The 17,065-nt window shown below is 35.7% G+C and overlaps 1 protein-coding gene across 16 annotated transcripts in view; it reads left to right on the plus strand.

The window, feature by feature from the left end:
* Positions 1-16,833, plus strand: part of PCM1 (pericentriolar material 1) — a 94,147-nt gene extending 77,314 nt beyond the window's left edge. For 13 of the 16 annotated variants that reach the window (XM_060183521.1, XM_060183534.1, XM_060183525.1 and 10 more), the window contains 8 exons: positions 848-910; positions 1,172-1,307; positions 2,434-2,594; positions 6,727-6,802; positions 7,292-7,548; positions 9,926-10,018; positions 12,643-12,757; positions 14,895-16,833. In XM_060183521.1, the coding sequence (XP_060039504.1) occupies positions 848-910; positions 1,172-1,307; positions 2,434-2,594; positions 6,727-6,802; positions 7,292-7,548; positions 9,926-10,018; positions 12,643-12,757; positions 14,895-14,905 (912 nt within the window). In that variant the 3' untranslated portion in view covers positions 14,906-16,833. Of the gene's footprint in view, positions 1-847; positions 911-1,171; positions 1,308-2,433; positions 2,595-6,726; positions 6,803-7,291; positions 7,549-9,925; positions 10,019-12,642; positions 12,772-14,894 lie in introns of those variants that run through there. The other 3 variants (XM_060183572.1, XM_060183581.1, XM_060183537.1) reach the window with 2 other exon arrangements.
* Positions 16,834-17,065: the final 232 nt, after the last annotated feature.

A 17,065-nucleotide genomic window follows, 5' to 3' on the forward strand; every position in this document is an offset into this window, starting at 1 on the left:
TTTGTCACTCAGGTTTTCTGAGCTCAAAGGAGTATTGGGATTCCTGTTGATTTCTGTTAATCTTAGAATAAAACAAGGTCAACAAATAGCTCACTTGGATAGGAAAGTCTGAAGTGATAGAAAAACTTAAAACTAACAAGGCATAAGCAGTTCCTAATGTCTTGGCTGAGAAAAAAAATTCATTTTAATAGCTCACTTGGATAGGAAAGTCTGAAGCAGAGGACTAATACAATCTCATATACAGCTTAAAATATTTATGTGAATACCATAAATAAATAAATATTTTAAATTATTTAATTGTAGGAAAGTATAGACAAAAGTACTTACAAGGTTGTTGCAGAAGTTAGGTGAAAAATGAGGCGTTCTAATGAATTTAATGTGGGCAATAAAAATAAAATAGAGGCTGTTTCTTTTCTTTTTTTTTAATTTTTTTTAAAAATATTTTATTTATTTATTCCCTTTTGTTGCCCTTGTTGTTTTATTGTTGTAGTTATTATTGTTGTCGTTGTTGGGTAGGACAGAGAGAAATGGAGAGAGGAGGGAAGACAGAGAGGAGGAGACAAAGATAGACACCTGCAGACCTGCTTCACCTCCTGTAAAGCGACTCCCCTGCAGGTGGGGAGCCGGGGTTCGAACCGGGATCCTTATGCTGGTCCTTGTGCTTTGCGCCACCTGTGCTTAACCCGCTGCGCTATAGCCCGACTCCCGAGGCTGTTTCTAAGTTGCACATTTAGGTGAATGAAGGGCTGTTTACTTAGTTTGGTAAGTCTGTTGGAAGATGGGACTTTATGTTAACATGTAAGGATAAAGGTATACCCTAAATTCTACCTAATTGATATGTTTGTAGGCCAAAAGGATTCTTGAAGGAGATCATGGCTCACCTGCTGGAGAAATTGATGATGAAGATAAAGTATGTGCTCATTAATATGTGCCAAATTGTGTTTTTTAAACAATTTATGATAGCTTTTGCATTGATTGTTGGAGATCAGAGTATGTCATCAAATTCCTTCTCATAAACCTTTGCTTTCTTTTAAAGTCTAAACCATCAAAACAGTCATTTCTATCTTTTAGTTAGGTAATTGCAGTTGTGATTATATATGATAGACTTTCTATATGTCATCTTTAAGTCTTAACTTTAAGGAATTAATTGTGCAAATTTATCTGTGGCTAGGACAAGGATGAGACTGAAACAGTTAAGCAGACTCAAACATCTGAGGTCTATAATGGTGATGGTCCCAAAAATATGAGATCTGATGTTTCTGACCAAGAAGAAGATGAAGAAAGTGAAAAATGCCCAGTGTCTATCAGTAAGTTTAAAGACTGTAATAGTTTAAAAAAAAAAAAAAAAAAGACTGTAGTAGTTTTTATTGACTTAAAAAAAAATCATTGGTATATGAAAGAAAGAAGAAACTTATTATTATTATTATTAGATTTTTATTTATTATTGGATAGAGACAAGAGAGACATTGATGGGGGGAGGAGGCACAAAAGGAGAGAGACAGTGACACCTGCTGCCCTGCTTCACCACTTTTGAAGTTTTCCCCCTGCTGGTGGGGACCAGAGGCTTGAACTTGGGTCCTTCAGCATTATAATGTAATTAACTAGATGTTCCACTGCTTGACCCCAAGGAAACTTACTTACTTAGAGTCAAAGGCAAGCTAATACAGAGTTCTACTAGCTGCTCCCTACCCCAGTTTCAGTTTATATAACCATTGGGACATGTGACTTTTTTCAGTGATAGAAAAACTTAAAATAACAAGGCATAAGCAGTTCCTAATGTCTTGGCTGAGAAAAAAATTCATTTTATCTATTTAATTAATTTTAGACAGAGTAAAAGACCACAATATCAAAGCTTCCTTCAGTGTTGTGGGGGACTGCGTTCAAATCTTGGTTGCATACGTGGCATAGCAGCACACTATTGAAGTGAGCTGTTTTATTGGCCCAGAAAGTGCTTGTTTCAAACTCAGGGATATACATACATATATCTGAGGCAAATACAACTCAAAGTGAGAGGAAATGCAAATTAACAGCATATGAGTTTATTGATATAAATGCCTCTAGTCTTTAATGGTTTGAATGTATATGATCAGGGACTCTTCATAGCCAAAATGTGGAAAATCCATTTTATTTTACTTCCAAAACTGACTAAAGCTGCAAAAAAGTTGTGGACTGTATATCACAGTTTATAAACATGTTCTTTACAGACCACTTATTGAAAGCATTTGGTGGAATTAATGAAACTTGACTTAGTTGTCAACTGTGAATTTGAATTCCAGTCTGACCCTGACATGTCCTTAATATACCACCACTTCATAGTAAATAATATTTTGAAAATTCAGGTAAAAATGTATAATGTACAGTTTAAGAGTGCAAATAAATTGATAGGTAGTAACTGTAGAAATCTTAGTAAAAACGTTTTCTTAATAAACCTAGATTTGTCCAAAGCTGAAACTCAGGCTTTGACTAATTATGGAAGTGGAGAAGATGAGAATGAAGATGAAGAAATAGAAGAATTTGAAGAGGGACCTGTGGATGTCCAGACTTCACTTCAGGCTAACACTGAAACTACAGAAGAAAATGAACAAGATGATCAGGTATGCCAATGAAAATGAAAACATCTTCTATCCATTTTATTAAACTACTGTAAGTAGAATCTGTTGAAATTTATAATCCCATTCTTTTTCCTGAGTATAGACTTCCATAATATCACTGAAGCCTGAGAGATGGCCTGTGGCTAACAAAAGTATAGGATTTGATATCTGTACTACATGTCAGAGCTTAGGAGATCCCGACTTTGCTTTCTAGTTCATAAAAATAAATCTTTATAAAGAAAAGAAAACCGGAAGTAGATTATTATATTTAAAAGTTGAATCATTTTAACAAGTCCTAAAAAACTGAGATTTCTGAAGACATGTTTAAGTGGTCTTTATATTTTTTCTTAGGCAAAATGAAAACAGCAATAAAAATTTTTCAATCTCTACCTTAGCCTGCCATAAAAACACTATTCTGATACCTTCTGCCTTCTACCCCTCTGTAGTCCTGCTAATAATCAACATGTACACCTATATGCTCTATGTATTAGGTGATATCTGTGGACTTACCTTTACCTGTTGTCATTTAGTTATCTCATTAAAATATATTTGTGTATGTAGTAGCACAAACTAGAGCTTTGCTCTGGTATTTACAGTGCTGGAGCAGAATCTAGGGCTTCATGCTTTCAAGTCCTACATTCTACCCCTTAGCCACCTCCCTGGCTACATGAATTGTATCTTGTGGTTAAACTCGAATTTGAATATATATATGTTTAACCAAACTATAGGTTTGTTGGAAAAGTTATGATATAAAAGCATACATAACTTTTCTGATAGTATTGAGTTCTGAAATAAAGCAAATATTTTTCATAGCTTATTAGTCTTGCACATTTTTGTCTGAATTAATACTTGTTAATTTTTTAACAGAAACCCAAGTCTTGTCCTCTATCAAGTATAAACCATTCAGTAGAATTCTATACTTTAATCAGTTTGTCAATTTTGTCCTTCTAAATTTGGCTTTTCTATAGACCCACTGAAGTAGCTACCAGCCTGGTATTCATGTTGCCATTCATTGTTCTTCATTAGAACTCTTGTTTCTGAATTCATTTCATACTAAAATCATTTGACTCAGATCTTTGAAGGTACTGCTTATTTTTCTTTCTTTTTTTGTTTTTCATTTTTGTTTATTTATAAAAAGGAAACACTAACAAAACCATAGGATAAGAGGGCTACAACTCCACACAACTCCCACCACCAGAACTCATTATCCCATCCCCTCCTTTGATAGCTTTCCTATTCTTTAACCCTGTGGGATGCAGAAGGTGGAAGGTCTGGCTTCTGTAATTGCTTCCCCGCTGAACATGGGCGTTGATAGGTCGATCTATACTCCCAACCTGCATCTCTCTTTCCCTAGTGGGGTGGGGTTCTGTGGAATCGGTGCTCCAGGACACATTGGTGGAGTCGTCTGTCCAGGGAAATCTGGTTGGCATCATGCTAGCATCTGGAACCTGGTTGCTGAAAAGAGAGTTAACATATAAAGCCAAACAAATTGTTGACCAGTCATGAACCTAAAGGCTGAGATAGTGCAGATGGAAAGTTGGGGGTGGGGGGTATCTCCGTTTTATAGATAGCTATTAGGCATATTTTAATTCTATTACAAAGGGCCTGTGGCTATACTAATTTTTCTCCCCCCCCCCAAACCTGAAATCTGATATGCAAGTGGGCCCAAGTTATTGTCTGGGGAGATGATGTCATTGTTGGAAAAAGGACCAGAAAGCTGGATTAGGGAAGAAAGTAGCTCCCAAATATGGATATGGGAAAGGTGTGTAAATATTGTTGACTGTAAACCCCATCAGTTTGATGTGATCTGGGGCCCATATTCAGCTTAGGAGCCTATGTGACCTCTGCATCCCTGTAGATCTGAGCTCACATTCTGTGGTCATGAGTAGGAACGTTCCAAGCTGCCCCAATTTCAGGACCCATCTTACTCAGGTGTAGCATAGAGTATGTTGTCCAGCCTCCCTTTGGAGGATAGGACATTCTCTACCATTGTTGATCCAAGTTGAGGGCAAGGTCCTATGGGAGCCCACAAAGGATACTGCTTATTTTTCTTTTAGCTTCCAATGTTGTTAAAAATTTCAGTGACCCCCCCAAAAAAAAATTCAGTGCCTCTCTTTGTTCTGATCCTTTGCACCTATACTTTTTCCTTTCTTACTTCAGACCCCCACCCTTACCCCTGCTAAAATTTTAGTAATACATACACACATTGCTGCAGCTTTTTTTCATTCACTATACTGATATATATGATATATATTTTCCAGTCTATATTATTTTCACCAATTAGCTTTAAAAAATTTTCTCTCCAGTTTTTTTCATAAACCTCTTTTTTTTCCCTTTTGTTTCCTTTGTTTTTTATTATTGTAGTAGTGTTGTTATTGATGTTGTCGTTGTTAGATAGGACAGAAAGAAATGGAGAGGAGGGGAAGACAGAGGGGGGAGAGAAAGATAGACACCTGCAGACCTGCTTCACCATCTGTGAAGCCACTCCCCTGCAGGTGGGAAGACGCTGGTCCTTGTGCTTTGTGCCATGTGTGCTTAACCCACTGCGCTACCGCCTGACGCCTTATAAACCTCAGTCTTAACCCATTTTTTTCTCCTGGAATTAATATTATCAGATATTGTTAACTTATGTGAGCTGACCTTTCATATTCCTCTTTTATTGTCTCGTTGCTCTTGTTCCTGCAGTCTCTATTTTACTTCTTGGGAAATGTACATAATCTTTTTTATTACCACCAGGGTTACCACTGGGGTTTGGTGCCTCTACCACTCCAGGCTGACCATTGTTGTTGTCTGCTCCTCTTCCTCTTCCTTCTCCTCCTTTTCTTTTTTGATAGAGACAGAAATTGGGGTTTGGGGGGAGACTTGTAGCAGTGCTTCACCTGAAGGTGAGTTGGATCCATCTTATCACGTCTATAAAAGTTTTTTTTTTTATTTCCAATGTCATTTTTTTAACTGTTAAGTATTTTTTCTGATTATTGTTTTATAGCACCCTCTCAATTCATGGAAGCTTATATTGTCTCACCAACCTAGAATTATTCTTTGAAAGTTTTCTGTACCTTCAGTGTTTAGTTTAAAAAGTGACGTGCCAAAAAAATAGTTGGTGTCCTTTTGTGCTTTGCTGTAGTGCAAGTGGGTAGAAACCTAACTTTTTCGTTAGAACTCTAAAAGTCTCAAAATTTAGTGGCCTGTTCTCTAGGATAGTTAATTTTACTTCCAACCCGGAAAAAATCTATACCTCTTCGGTTACTACCACTCTAGAGCGAGAGGTTGGAATAGAGTTGAGCATTCCTTCATCATATGACCTATACCAAATCCCTTCTGTTTTCAGTATGACATTTTACCCTGTCCTCAGACTCATGATTTATGCTCCCTACCTCTAGCTCTGGTGGCTTCCAGGTCTGAGGCTAGTTAGTTTAATTTCTCTAAAATATAGCCTCTTGTTTATTGAGGGAAAGAAGTTAGTTCAGAATTTCCATAAACAGCTTTCAATTGCCACCATCTTCCTTCTTTCCAAGAATCTGTTACTATCAGAGGTAACTTTGCTTTTTGTCCTCTTCTCCTGCTAATGGCAATTAGTTTTATTTATCTTTCTCAGTTCCTGGTCAGTTCTTTAAATATTTGAAAATAAACAGTTATCTTTTGCTTTATTTAATAAGTGTGGGCTAAATATATATATATATAAGTGAAATCTATAATGGTCAGTTTCTCTGAATTTAAACTTAAGATTGTTTAAGAAGAAAAGGAGGCCTAGGAGTGGTATACCTGGTTTAGCAAACATGCATGCACAAGGACCCAAGTTCAAGCTCCACCTGCAGGAGGGAAGCTTCATGAGTCATGAAGCAGGGCTACAGGTGTCTGTGTCTCTCTGTCTCTCTCTCTCTCTCTCTCCCTTTTCTCTCAGTTTCTCTGTGTCTATCCAATAAACAAATTTTTAAAAGAAGGAAAGGAAGCCTGTTTACATACTCATTTTGAAATTGCAGCCATACCATCCTTGTTAAAACATTTATAGAAGACACTTGTAGATTTCCTTGCATGAAAATCTCAAGATTGTTCTAATATCATCCCAGTCACTATTGCCTGTATAGTGATCATCTATTTTAGGACATGCTATTAAGACATCTTTCTTTATTTCTAGGTATTACCCCATAACTTTGACAAATCAACAGAAAACAAAACTGTTCCATCAGAAAAAGAACCTATTATTAGTAAAGGTAAGAAATCTAAATGAGTATTAAAATGTGAGATTAACTAAAGTGGCCTTATTGTGCTTACATACTAAAGAATAAATTCTTTGTTCATATAAGTTTGAAAATATGTTGGACCTTTTCCCAGATACTTTGTAGAAAACTTGAGAGCTTTGTTTCTACTGACAGCTTTTATTGAAAGGCTGACAAACTGTTCAGACATACCAGAGATGTGTACCAGAGATATTTATATCTAAAGAAGACATCTTTAGATATAAATATAGGGGAAACTAGTCATTTGGGGGCTTTTTTCCTAAAATCCTATTTCATTGGAAAGTAGGTATATTTCACGAATCTGATTTTTATAACATCTCTAAATGATCTGATTACATGGCTGTCTATCTTTTGGGTCTTAAATATCTTGATTACTGTCATTTATACATGCTCTATTTCATTTGATGTAAAGTTAAGAACTGTTGCATTACACTAGTGTTAATGATTTCCTTTTGATAACAGATGGCCAAGAGAGTGTTCCTGTAAAACCCTGTTACCTCAATATCTTGGAAAATGAGCAACCACCAAGCAGCAATGTCCAAAAGGATTCACTAAATACCACTGATTCATCTAAACAGCCTAACCCATTGCCATTACCTTTAGCTGAAATTGAAACCTTAGTGCCTAGAGTCAAAGAAGCTAAATCTGCTCAGGAAACGCCTGAAAGTTCTCTGGCTGGAAGTCCTGATACTGAATCTCCAGTGTTAGTGAATGACTATGTATGTATGATTACTTTCCTAAATACTTTTTCATTTCATTTGACTTGAACAGATGGGTGATAATGACTTAAGATGATATCTGAAAACCCAAAGGCTATTTTCTACTTTTTATAATTTTGAGAACAAAATATGTAGTTTTATATGACAGTCTTTTGTTCTTTTCCACCATCATGCACCAAGACTGCAATGCATTCTCCACCTTCTCTACCCTAGACACGAGAGTCTCTGCATAACCATTATGCTATCTACCCTCTCTTTCTGTTTCTTCCTTTCTCTTTTCTTTCTTTCTCTCTTTCTTTTCAGTAAGACGATAGGACAAAGAAAAACTGAAAGGGGAGGAGGAGATAGAGTGGGAGAAAGATAGACATCTGTAGACCACTAGTGAAGCATCCTCACTGTAGGTGGGGAACAGGGTTGAATCCAGGTCCTTGTGTGGATCTTTGCACATAGTACTATTTGCCTGTTTTGGTGGTGGTTTGTTTGTTTTTCTCTCTCTATGGTCCTGCCTTTGCTTTCTTCCTAAGTCATACCTACTACTTCAGAGTGTCCTTCCCACCCACCCCACACCCTTTTTCTCTCCAGGTTCTGTTGGAATTGGAGTTCAGAGTCCTCTGGACATCTCCCCCTAGATTTTCATGTAGTTTTAAAGCATCATTTTCCCCTAAAGACATATTCATGATTTTTATTTCTCAAATTTTCAGAAAGTCAACTTATTTCAAAAACATTAGTAGAAAGAGTATTTTTAGGTTGGTTTTGTTTAACTAGTAATGTGTATACAAATTATGAAAACAGCTTATTAGATTTTTTTTTTCTTATCATCTGATGAATACACAGTTAATGTAGCGAGCATACAGTTGAAGTCAAAGTTATGCCTGGAATCTAAATTTTAGACGGGATACTATTAAAAGTTTATATGCAAAATAGTTAATGGTCAGAGTGTGTGTGTGTGTGTGTGTGTGTGTGTGTGTGTGTTTTTGGGTGAGTCATCATAGGCTATGTTGATCCACAAAGAGGATACTCCCCACTGCTCCTTCCCAGAGGGGCTGCACTTTGGGGGCCAGTGCAGGAGGCTCTCTCTGCCTGTCCCCTTCTCCCACCAGCACCACCCCATCCCACCTCCAGTGTAAAGAGTTTTGAAGATTGATTTTTGATGACTTTATGTTGTCAAGAAAGCTATATTGGGAGAATTTTTTTTTATTACAGATACATAAAAGAAGAGCTGAATGATAGAGATATGTAGCTTGCATTTGAGTAACTAGTAGAATGGTGACAGTATTACAACTGAAGTAAGAAGGGGTCTGGGAGATAGTTCACCCAGTAGAAGAAACACCTTATCTTTTTTTTTTAAATTTTTAAAATATATTTTATTATTTTTATTTACTTATTTATTTTTAATGCCTTTTAAAAAAATTTTTTTTGGATAGAGACAGAGAAATTGAGAGAGGTGGGGGAGATAGAGAGGAAGAGAGACGCCTGCAGACCTGCTTCACTGCCTGTGAAGCAACTCCCCTGCAGGTGGGGAGGCAGGGGCTTGAACCAGGATCCTAACCGGTCTTTGTGCTTTGCACCACGTGTGCTTAACCCACTGCGCTACTGCCCGACTCCCACACCTTATTTTTTATAAGGACCTGGGTCTGAGCGAGCCCCCAAACTCCACATGGAACCATGTAAAGGGGAAGCTTTATGAACAGTGTTATGCTATCTCTTACCCTCTGTCTTAAAAGAGTGAGAGTGACCAACCACCAGGATTAGTGGAATTCTATAAAAGGAAACCACTCTGGTAGAAAAAACAATATTTATGTAAAGAGAGCAAAGAGAATAAAACTAATTGTATTTAGAAAACCTGACATGTTCACAATTATAAATAATAAATTCATACCTTATTTGAGCCTCCAGAGTTGATTTTTGAAGTCTGTAAATATTTTACTCATGTTTTGCTGGATATAATTCTGATGTAGTCTGTAAATATGTTTTTAAATAATAAGAATTGTTCTTAGTACTCTTGTCCATCAGTGTAAGTCTCATTTATCCTCATAACCAGTATAAAAGATAGCTTTTTGTTTTATGGAATAAGTACTGGGCTTCATTATGCCCAGAGCTGCCAAGTATGTAACCAACCCTTCCTGTTCCTAGCTTTCTGGTTTTAGGAAAGTAACTCGGTGGTATAGCACAGAACCTGCATGCCTGAGACCCTAAAAGTCATCCTCTCTGTCATAAAAATAAGCAAATCAAGATTTCTGTTTTATACAAGAAAACGAAATAATGAAGTGCTTGTAAATATATAATTTTTTTTTAAAAAATCCATTTTATCTCTTGGCATGGCTAGTTTTAGGTTAGATCCAGAGATAGTTTTCATTACATGTAATTTACATTACAGGAAGCAGAATCTGGTAACATAAGTCAAAAATCTGATGAAGAAGACTTTGTAAAAGTTGAAGATTTGCCACTTAAATTGACAATATATTCTGAGGTATTTTTATTTCCTTAAACTTTGAAATTTTTTAATTTTTATTGATTTGCCATTACAGTACAATATATGAGCTTAAGCAATATAGCTTCACCTATATGCGTATAAGCCTCACCACACCCATAAGCAAAATTTTAGTGTCATTGTCATTATCAGCCCCCAACCTCCTGTCTCCTCATCCAGTAACTTTCATAATTTTTGTAGGTTTAAATTATTTTGTGGTTAGTTCATTTGCTTTGGTTAATTATATTGGGTTGACAGGAAAATTGTGATGTATTTTCAGTGTTTTTCTATGCAAAAATGAATCATGATGTTTCCGACAACCCAATGTTAAACCAGTAATGGTCTGTTTCTGACTTACATTTGTTAACACAGTCACCTCAGCATCCACCAATGTTGTCTCAAAAGGCTTGGCATCTTCATTTTTAGTAGTTGAGGTTTTTTTAGTTGTTGGCTTTTTTGTTTGTTTGTTTTTCCCCTTTACCTGAGTACTGCTCAGCTCTGACATATGGTGGTGCTGGGGGTTGAACCTGGGTTCTCAGCCTCAGGCATGAAAATTAACTGCTTTACCTGTCCAGCCCTTGAATAGTTTTCGGTTGAGTGAATGAATAAATACCACAACTATTTTATCCATTCACCCTTGAATAGGAATGTAGGTTGTTTTTATGTCTTGGTTGTTATAAATAACATTGCTTTGAACATTGAGTGCATACATCTTTTCAGATTAGTGTTTTCATATTCAAATCAATAGGAATGATATTGCTGGGTCATATGGTAATTCCTTTTTGGGATTTTTAAGGATTCTTCATAACAACTTCTTGTTTTTTGTTGTTTTATTTTTAAATATTTCATTATTTGTTGGGCGGGCATGGAAATGACACAGGATGATAGCATAGTTTGCACTCAGGACCTCATATTTGAGAGTCCAGTGTTTTTTATTCACTGGGCCACCTCCTGGGCCACTTCCACTTCTAGTTTTTCAAATATTTTTTTAAATATTTATTTATTCCCTTTTTGTTGCCCTTTTTTTAATTATTGTTTTTTTATTGATATAATTGTTGTTGGATAGGACAGAGAAAAATGGAGAGAGGAGGGGGACGACAGGGGCAGGGGAGAGAAAGATCCCTGCAGACCTGCTTCACCGCCTATGAAGTGACTCCCTTGCAGGTGGGGAGCCGGGGGCTCGAACTGGGATCCTTACGCCGGTCCTTGTGCTTCACGTCACATGTGCAAATATTTTTTTATACAGGCCTCCTCATGATTTTAATTTGCATTTCCCTAATAATTGAGGCTGAGCTAGTTTGTTTTATGTGCCTTTTAGGAAAGTACTTAAACCCTATGCCCACTTACTCCTTTTTTTAATCAGGTTTTTCTTATGTTGTTAAGCTTTATGAATTCTTTATATATCTTTAATACTAATCTTTTGTTGTATGATCTGAAAATACCTTAACCCAGCTAGTATCATTTTTGTAATGATTTCTTCATTGAACTATTGATAAAATGCCTTTTTAGTTTCCATAGTTGTACCATTTATTTATTTTGCTTTTATTTCCTTTGCCCTTTGAATCAGGTTTCCAAAGACATCTCTGACTAATGCTGATGAATATATCACTTAATAGATCTTTCTGTGTTTTTTATAGTCTCAGTTTTTTTTTTCTTCTGTCACTGCTGGAGCTTCACTGTTGTAAGCTGACTTTTTCAGATACAGAGAGAGATACCACAGTATGAAGCATCCTCCAGTCTAGTGAGGGCTGAGGCTCAAACCTGAGTCCTTACATGACAAATCAGGTGCACCACCTAGGTACACTTTCAGGTTTTTTTTTTTGGTATGGTGTTGGTTCTTTTGGCATAAATTTTATCATATATATGGGCTTCTTCTAGGCTTTCACTTCTATCCCATTTGTCTGTGTCCCTTTTTTGTTCTAACACCATATATATAGTTTTAAAGATATTTTATTTTTAATGTTTTACTTATTATTGGATAGAGACAGAAAGCATTTGAGAAGGAAGAGGGAGATAGAAAAGGAAAGACGGGCCAGGCGGTGGCACATCTGGTTATGGGTATATACATTACAGTGCCCAAAGACCTGGGTTCAAGCCCATGGTCCCCACCTGCAGAGGGAAAGCTTCACAAATGGTGAAGCAGGGCTGCAGGTCTCTCTCTGTCACCCCCTCCCGCTCAATTTCTATCCATCTGTCTCTGGCCAATAATAAATTAAAAAAAAAAAAACTAAAAAAAAAAAAAAGAAGAAGAAGAAAGGGAAAGAGACAGACCTGCAGCCCTGCTTCATGACTTGTGAAGCTTTCCTTCTGCAGGTGGGAACCAGGGGCTTGAACCTAGGTTCTTAAGCACTATAATATGTGCACTTAACCATGGACCACTACCTCCCTTCCATATATATATCAGAAAACTGCCCAGTTCTGGCTTAATAGGGTATTTCTGGTGCTGGGGATTGAACCTGGGATCTCAAAATCTCAGGCATGAAGGTCTTTTAAATAGCCATTAAACTCTCTCACCTGCTCAATGCCATAATGTTTTGATTGTTATTGTTACTTTGTAGAATTTAAACGTGATGTTATATAACACATGTTAAGATGAAAAATAGTTTTATATTTTCATTTTAAAGGCAGATCTAAGGAAGAAAATGGTAGAAGAACAACAGAAAAATCATTTATCTGGTGAAATATGTGAAATGCAAACTAAAGAACTAGCTGGGAATTCTGAAACACTAAAAGAACCTGGTAAGAGTTATTAATTTTAAATACACATATTAAAAATTACTGAATCTTATTACCATTATTTTGTTTCTTTATTAAATGTGCTACAGATACAGAAGTTTCTAGCCAAATGTTAAGCTGCCTAATTTGAAATTTTACCAGATTATTTTTAAATATTTATCTTATTTTTAAATTTTAACTGCTTATGCCAGTACTTGGGATTGAACCAGGGGTGTTGGGGAGCCTCAGGCATTCAACTCTGTTGTGCTCCAGCTGTTGCTACCTCCCTAATACCCTCTCCTTTTTTTTTTTCTTCTCTTCCTCTTTTAAAATCTTCACTTTTAGCAAGATAATATTTATTTATACATGGTTTTAAAAAGATACAAAGTTATGATATTTGACAAGAGCCCATTTCATTTATTTTTAATTCTTTTGGAGGAGAGCTTGTATTTACTTTTAATTTTTTGTTAGTGATTTAATGATTGAAAAGATTGTAAGATAACAGGTACAGTTCCTACCAACAGAGTTTTGTATCCTACCCCCTCCACTGGAAGCTTCCCTACTTTTTATCCCTCTGGAGGTATAGACCAAAATTCCTCATGGGGTGCAGAAGATTGAAGGTCTGACTTCTGTAATTTTTTCTCCAGTAAACATGGACATTAGCAGGTCGAATCCTACTCCCAGCCTGTTTCTTTCTTTCTCTAGTGGGGTAGGGTTCTGGGGAGGGGAGGTTCCAGGGCACATTATTGAGGTTGTCTGCCCAGGGAATTCAGGTTGGAATCATGGTTGCATCTGCATCTTGGTGACTGAAAAGCATTAAGTTGGTCCGAAAGATGGTTCAGTGGATTAAGCATTAGACTCTCAAGCATGGGGTCCTGAGTTAAATCCCCAGCAGCACATGTACCAGACTGGTGTCTGGTTCTTTCTCTCTCTTCTCCTACTTTCTTATTAATAAATAAATAAAATCTTAGGAAAGAGAAGCAGTAAGATACAGAGCAGGACAAATTGTTTAATAATTGGGAACCTAAAGGTATGAATAGGGCAGTTGGAACTAAGGTCTTCATGTGGGAAGAAGCTAGGAAATCTATTTTAGGTATATTCCAAGGGGCCCATGACTAATAATTTTTACCTGAGCCTGATAGCTAACATGCAAGTTAAAAGTGTTGTCTGGGAAGATGGTATCAGAACTAAGAATAGGATTAGAAAGCTGAGTCAGGGCAGAGAGTAGCTCCCAAATATGGGGAAAGTATATAAATACCATTAACTATACTCCCCATCAATATGGCCTAGGGTCCATATATATTCATATTTTTAGCACAGGAGCCCTTGTAGCCTCAGATTCCCTGTCAGTCTGAGATTGCAGTCCATGGTCACATAATATTCTTATAACTTAATTTTGAAAAATTTATAGCTTTTTTCTCCTCTTTATAAAGTGAGTTGAGGCAGGGGAGATAGACTGATGGTTACATGAAAAGACTCTTGAGTCCCAAATTCACACACAGACACACACACAGACACACACACACACCCATAAGCAAGAGCTGGTAAAAAAAAAAAAAGTGAAATCTAGACGTACTTCTCCCTCTTTCATTGTTCATATTTTCATTTTTCAGGTTTGTTCCCTTTGTTGTTTTAAAAATACACATTTTATAGTTCTGTCCTCTTTGGTCATTTTGGCCTCTATATTGTTCAAATTATTAAAGTAGCACATTTTATCTTTGTAACTATAATAATTAAGCCTTCCATTCTGTTTCTGAAAATAAATCTCAACTGGTATCCATTCCAGCTGCTGCTATTATTAGCATATTCCTTCACTTTCTCATTATGCATTCATCTGCTTTAAGAACTGAGAAATTTTGATAGCTTCTGTCATGGCCACTCTTTTTTCATTGGTCAGCATTTATTATTATAGTTCTTTTTCCCCCTAGTTGCTGTTTTTGCTTTGTTTTATTTTTATTAAGAGGAAAAGAAATAGCTATTTGATCAACAGTCTTAAAGCAGAAACCCTCAACTGTGTTAACAGGAAATTACTGTGGCAAAATATTTCCTTTGTATCCCTACTGTATTCCTTTATATTAACAGTATATATTTTAATGAAAGAAAGCAATTTAATTTCTAATAAGTAATGTTTTAATTTGGTAATTATTGTTCTGTTTTTCAGAAACAGTGTGAACCCAGAGTATATGAGATGTCTTCAGAGATGCATCCAACTCTCTTCAGTCATTGCTTATATGAAAGTGGCACTAAATAAACATCTGTTTTGATCTGTATGTAAATGTAAATTAGTTTGACACTGCATTTTTGATAGGTGTGTTAATTTCTGCCCATGGCAGGTTAAAACATCAGATACTGAATTCTGAACAGATTCAAATCCTGATATTTGCTAGGGGGACTGGGGTGGAAATTGTTTGGGGGGGGTTTGTTTTTTCTTCTTCTTCTTAAGTCTTGATTTTTTTTTTCCTCCATTGTGATGTTTGGTAACATTAAATTTAAAATGTAGTTATAAATAAAGTTTGAACTTACTTGTAAAATACTTTTTTGGAAATTATGTTGAATTCTATATAACAAGTCACTATTCTGTATATAAGTAGGCTATTCAAAGAAGAGCAGAACAGCAGTGGCTAAGTTAGAGAAATGTTCTATTTAATTTAAAGTCAAGTCATTAGGCCAGATTTCAATATAATTTCAGTGCTACTATTCCTATGGGATCTAATATTATTTTAGATATTTGCATATCTTAATCCTTTGTAAGAATAGGACTGCTTATCTTTGAAGTCAGTGCAGAAAATATACTAGTATGCTGTTCAAATTGGGTAATAAAAGTGGGACACCTGTTCTATTATCAACAATTTACATAATTATAATTTATTAGATAATTTGTTATATAATTTTATTTCTACCTGTTGGTCTGCCATATTCTAAAAATAAGTTTTACATAATTAGGGAGTATTACTGCACAAAGTAACATTGTGATAATTTTAAATGAAAAAGCAAACTCTGTGAAGTAGTGATTAATGGGACTAGTTTTGTGTACCAGAATATTAAGGTTCTCAATGCTCTCAGGCAAATTTTCCTTTTGAAATGTAGTTCCAAGTCCAAAGCATGGCAGTTCTTTTCTCTGTGTAGTGAGAGAGGAGCAGTTTACAGAAAAATACTAATAACAAATAGCTTTAGATCCCAAACTTGCCATTTGCCAGTAAGGCTTCACAGATTCATCTAACAAGTCCACATTACAGCTTCTTCCTTGAACAAACTATAAAGAATTAGTTTCAAAAAGTCTTTCAAATTTTAGTAATTGATTGAAATATCCCATAAGTAAAGAATTTGGTGTGGTGTTCCTTTAAAATTTTTACTTGCCTAATAATACTTCGATATAAATTCATGATGTCCAACTGGGGAGTATTAAGTGAGGGCTTCTAAGGAGGACATGTACTGTTTTACTGCTTAATTTAAATTATGGTAAGACATTTATCTCCAATCTCCAATTTTAATAAAACCTACCAGGTAATAAATAACGTTCCAGGATCAGGAATTCATGTCTTGTAAGCCTGACTTTAGGGAAACAAACAAGAAGTGAAACTGTATGAATATTCAACTTCTATTTTTTATTTTTTAGACTAAGCAGGAAGCGGGGGGGAGACACTTCATTTTGGTATTCAAGCCAAGCCTTACATATTACATCTGTCTCTCTCAGTGCATGCAGTTGATACAGTAGCAAAATTCTACATATATTTTAGTTATTACTGTAGGTCCTATGAACCTTATCAAACTTGCTTTATTTGACATACATTACAGCTGCTAGTCTAGTCTCTTTTCTATTTTAAGAGACATTTAAGCTTCAAAATACCCAGGACTTAAAAGCAAATAACTTATTTAATATGTTTTCTCTACTAACTATTGCTAAAGAACTAAGCATTAAACATTCCTGTCTCCAATTTCATGTTAAAGTTTTGGTTGAAGAGAAAGTCAAATTAATGAGAGCAAATCATACGCAGATTAAGATTATGCCTAAGTGAGCTAGCTAGACTACTCTTTGTATTTTGTAACATTCACTTGGTAAATGCTTTTTCATTGTTAATAAATGTATATGCTACATACAACTCTGAATTTCATTTTTATTTGAGTTTATACATGCTTCAGAATTTACTCTAGAAATTACAGCTTATTTAACCACTTTAAATATTTTTAAAAATCAAGCTATAAGAACTATGACATATTAAACTAGCCTGGGAGGTTAAATGGAATCATTTTTCTTATAGTGCTGTTATACTCCATTATTCTTTTCTTTTATACTTAGTAGAGAACATTCTGTTTACTCGAAAAGTGCATCAC

The sequence above is a fragment of the Erinaceus europaeus genome, chromosome 2 (assembly GCF_950295315.1).
Source record: "Erinaceus europaeus chromosome 2, mEriEur2.1, whole genome shotgun sequence".
Taxonomy (NCBI): domain Eukaryota; kingdom Metazoa; phylum Chordata; class Mammalia; order Eulipotyphla; family Erinaceidae; genus Erinaceus; species Erinaceus europaeus.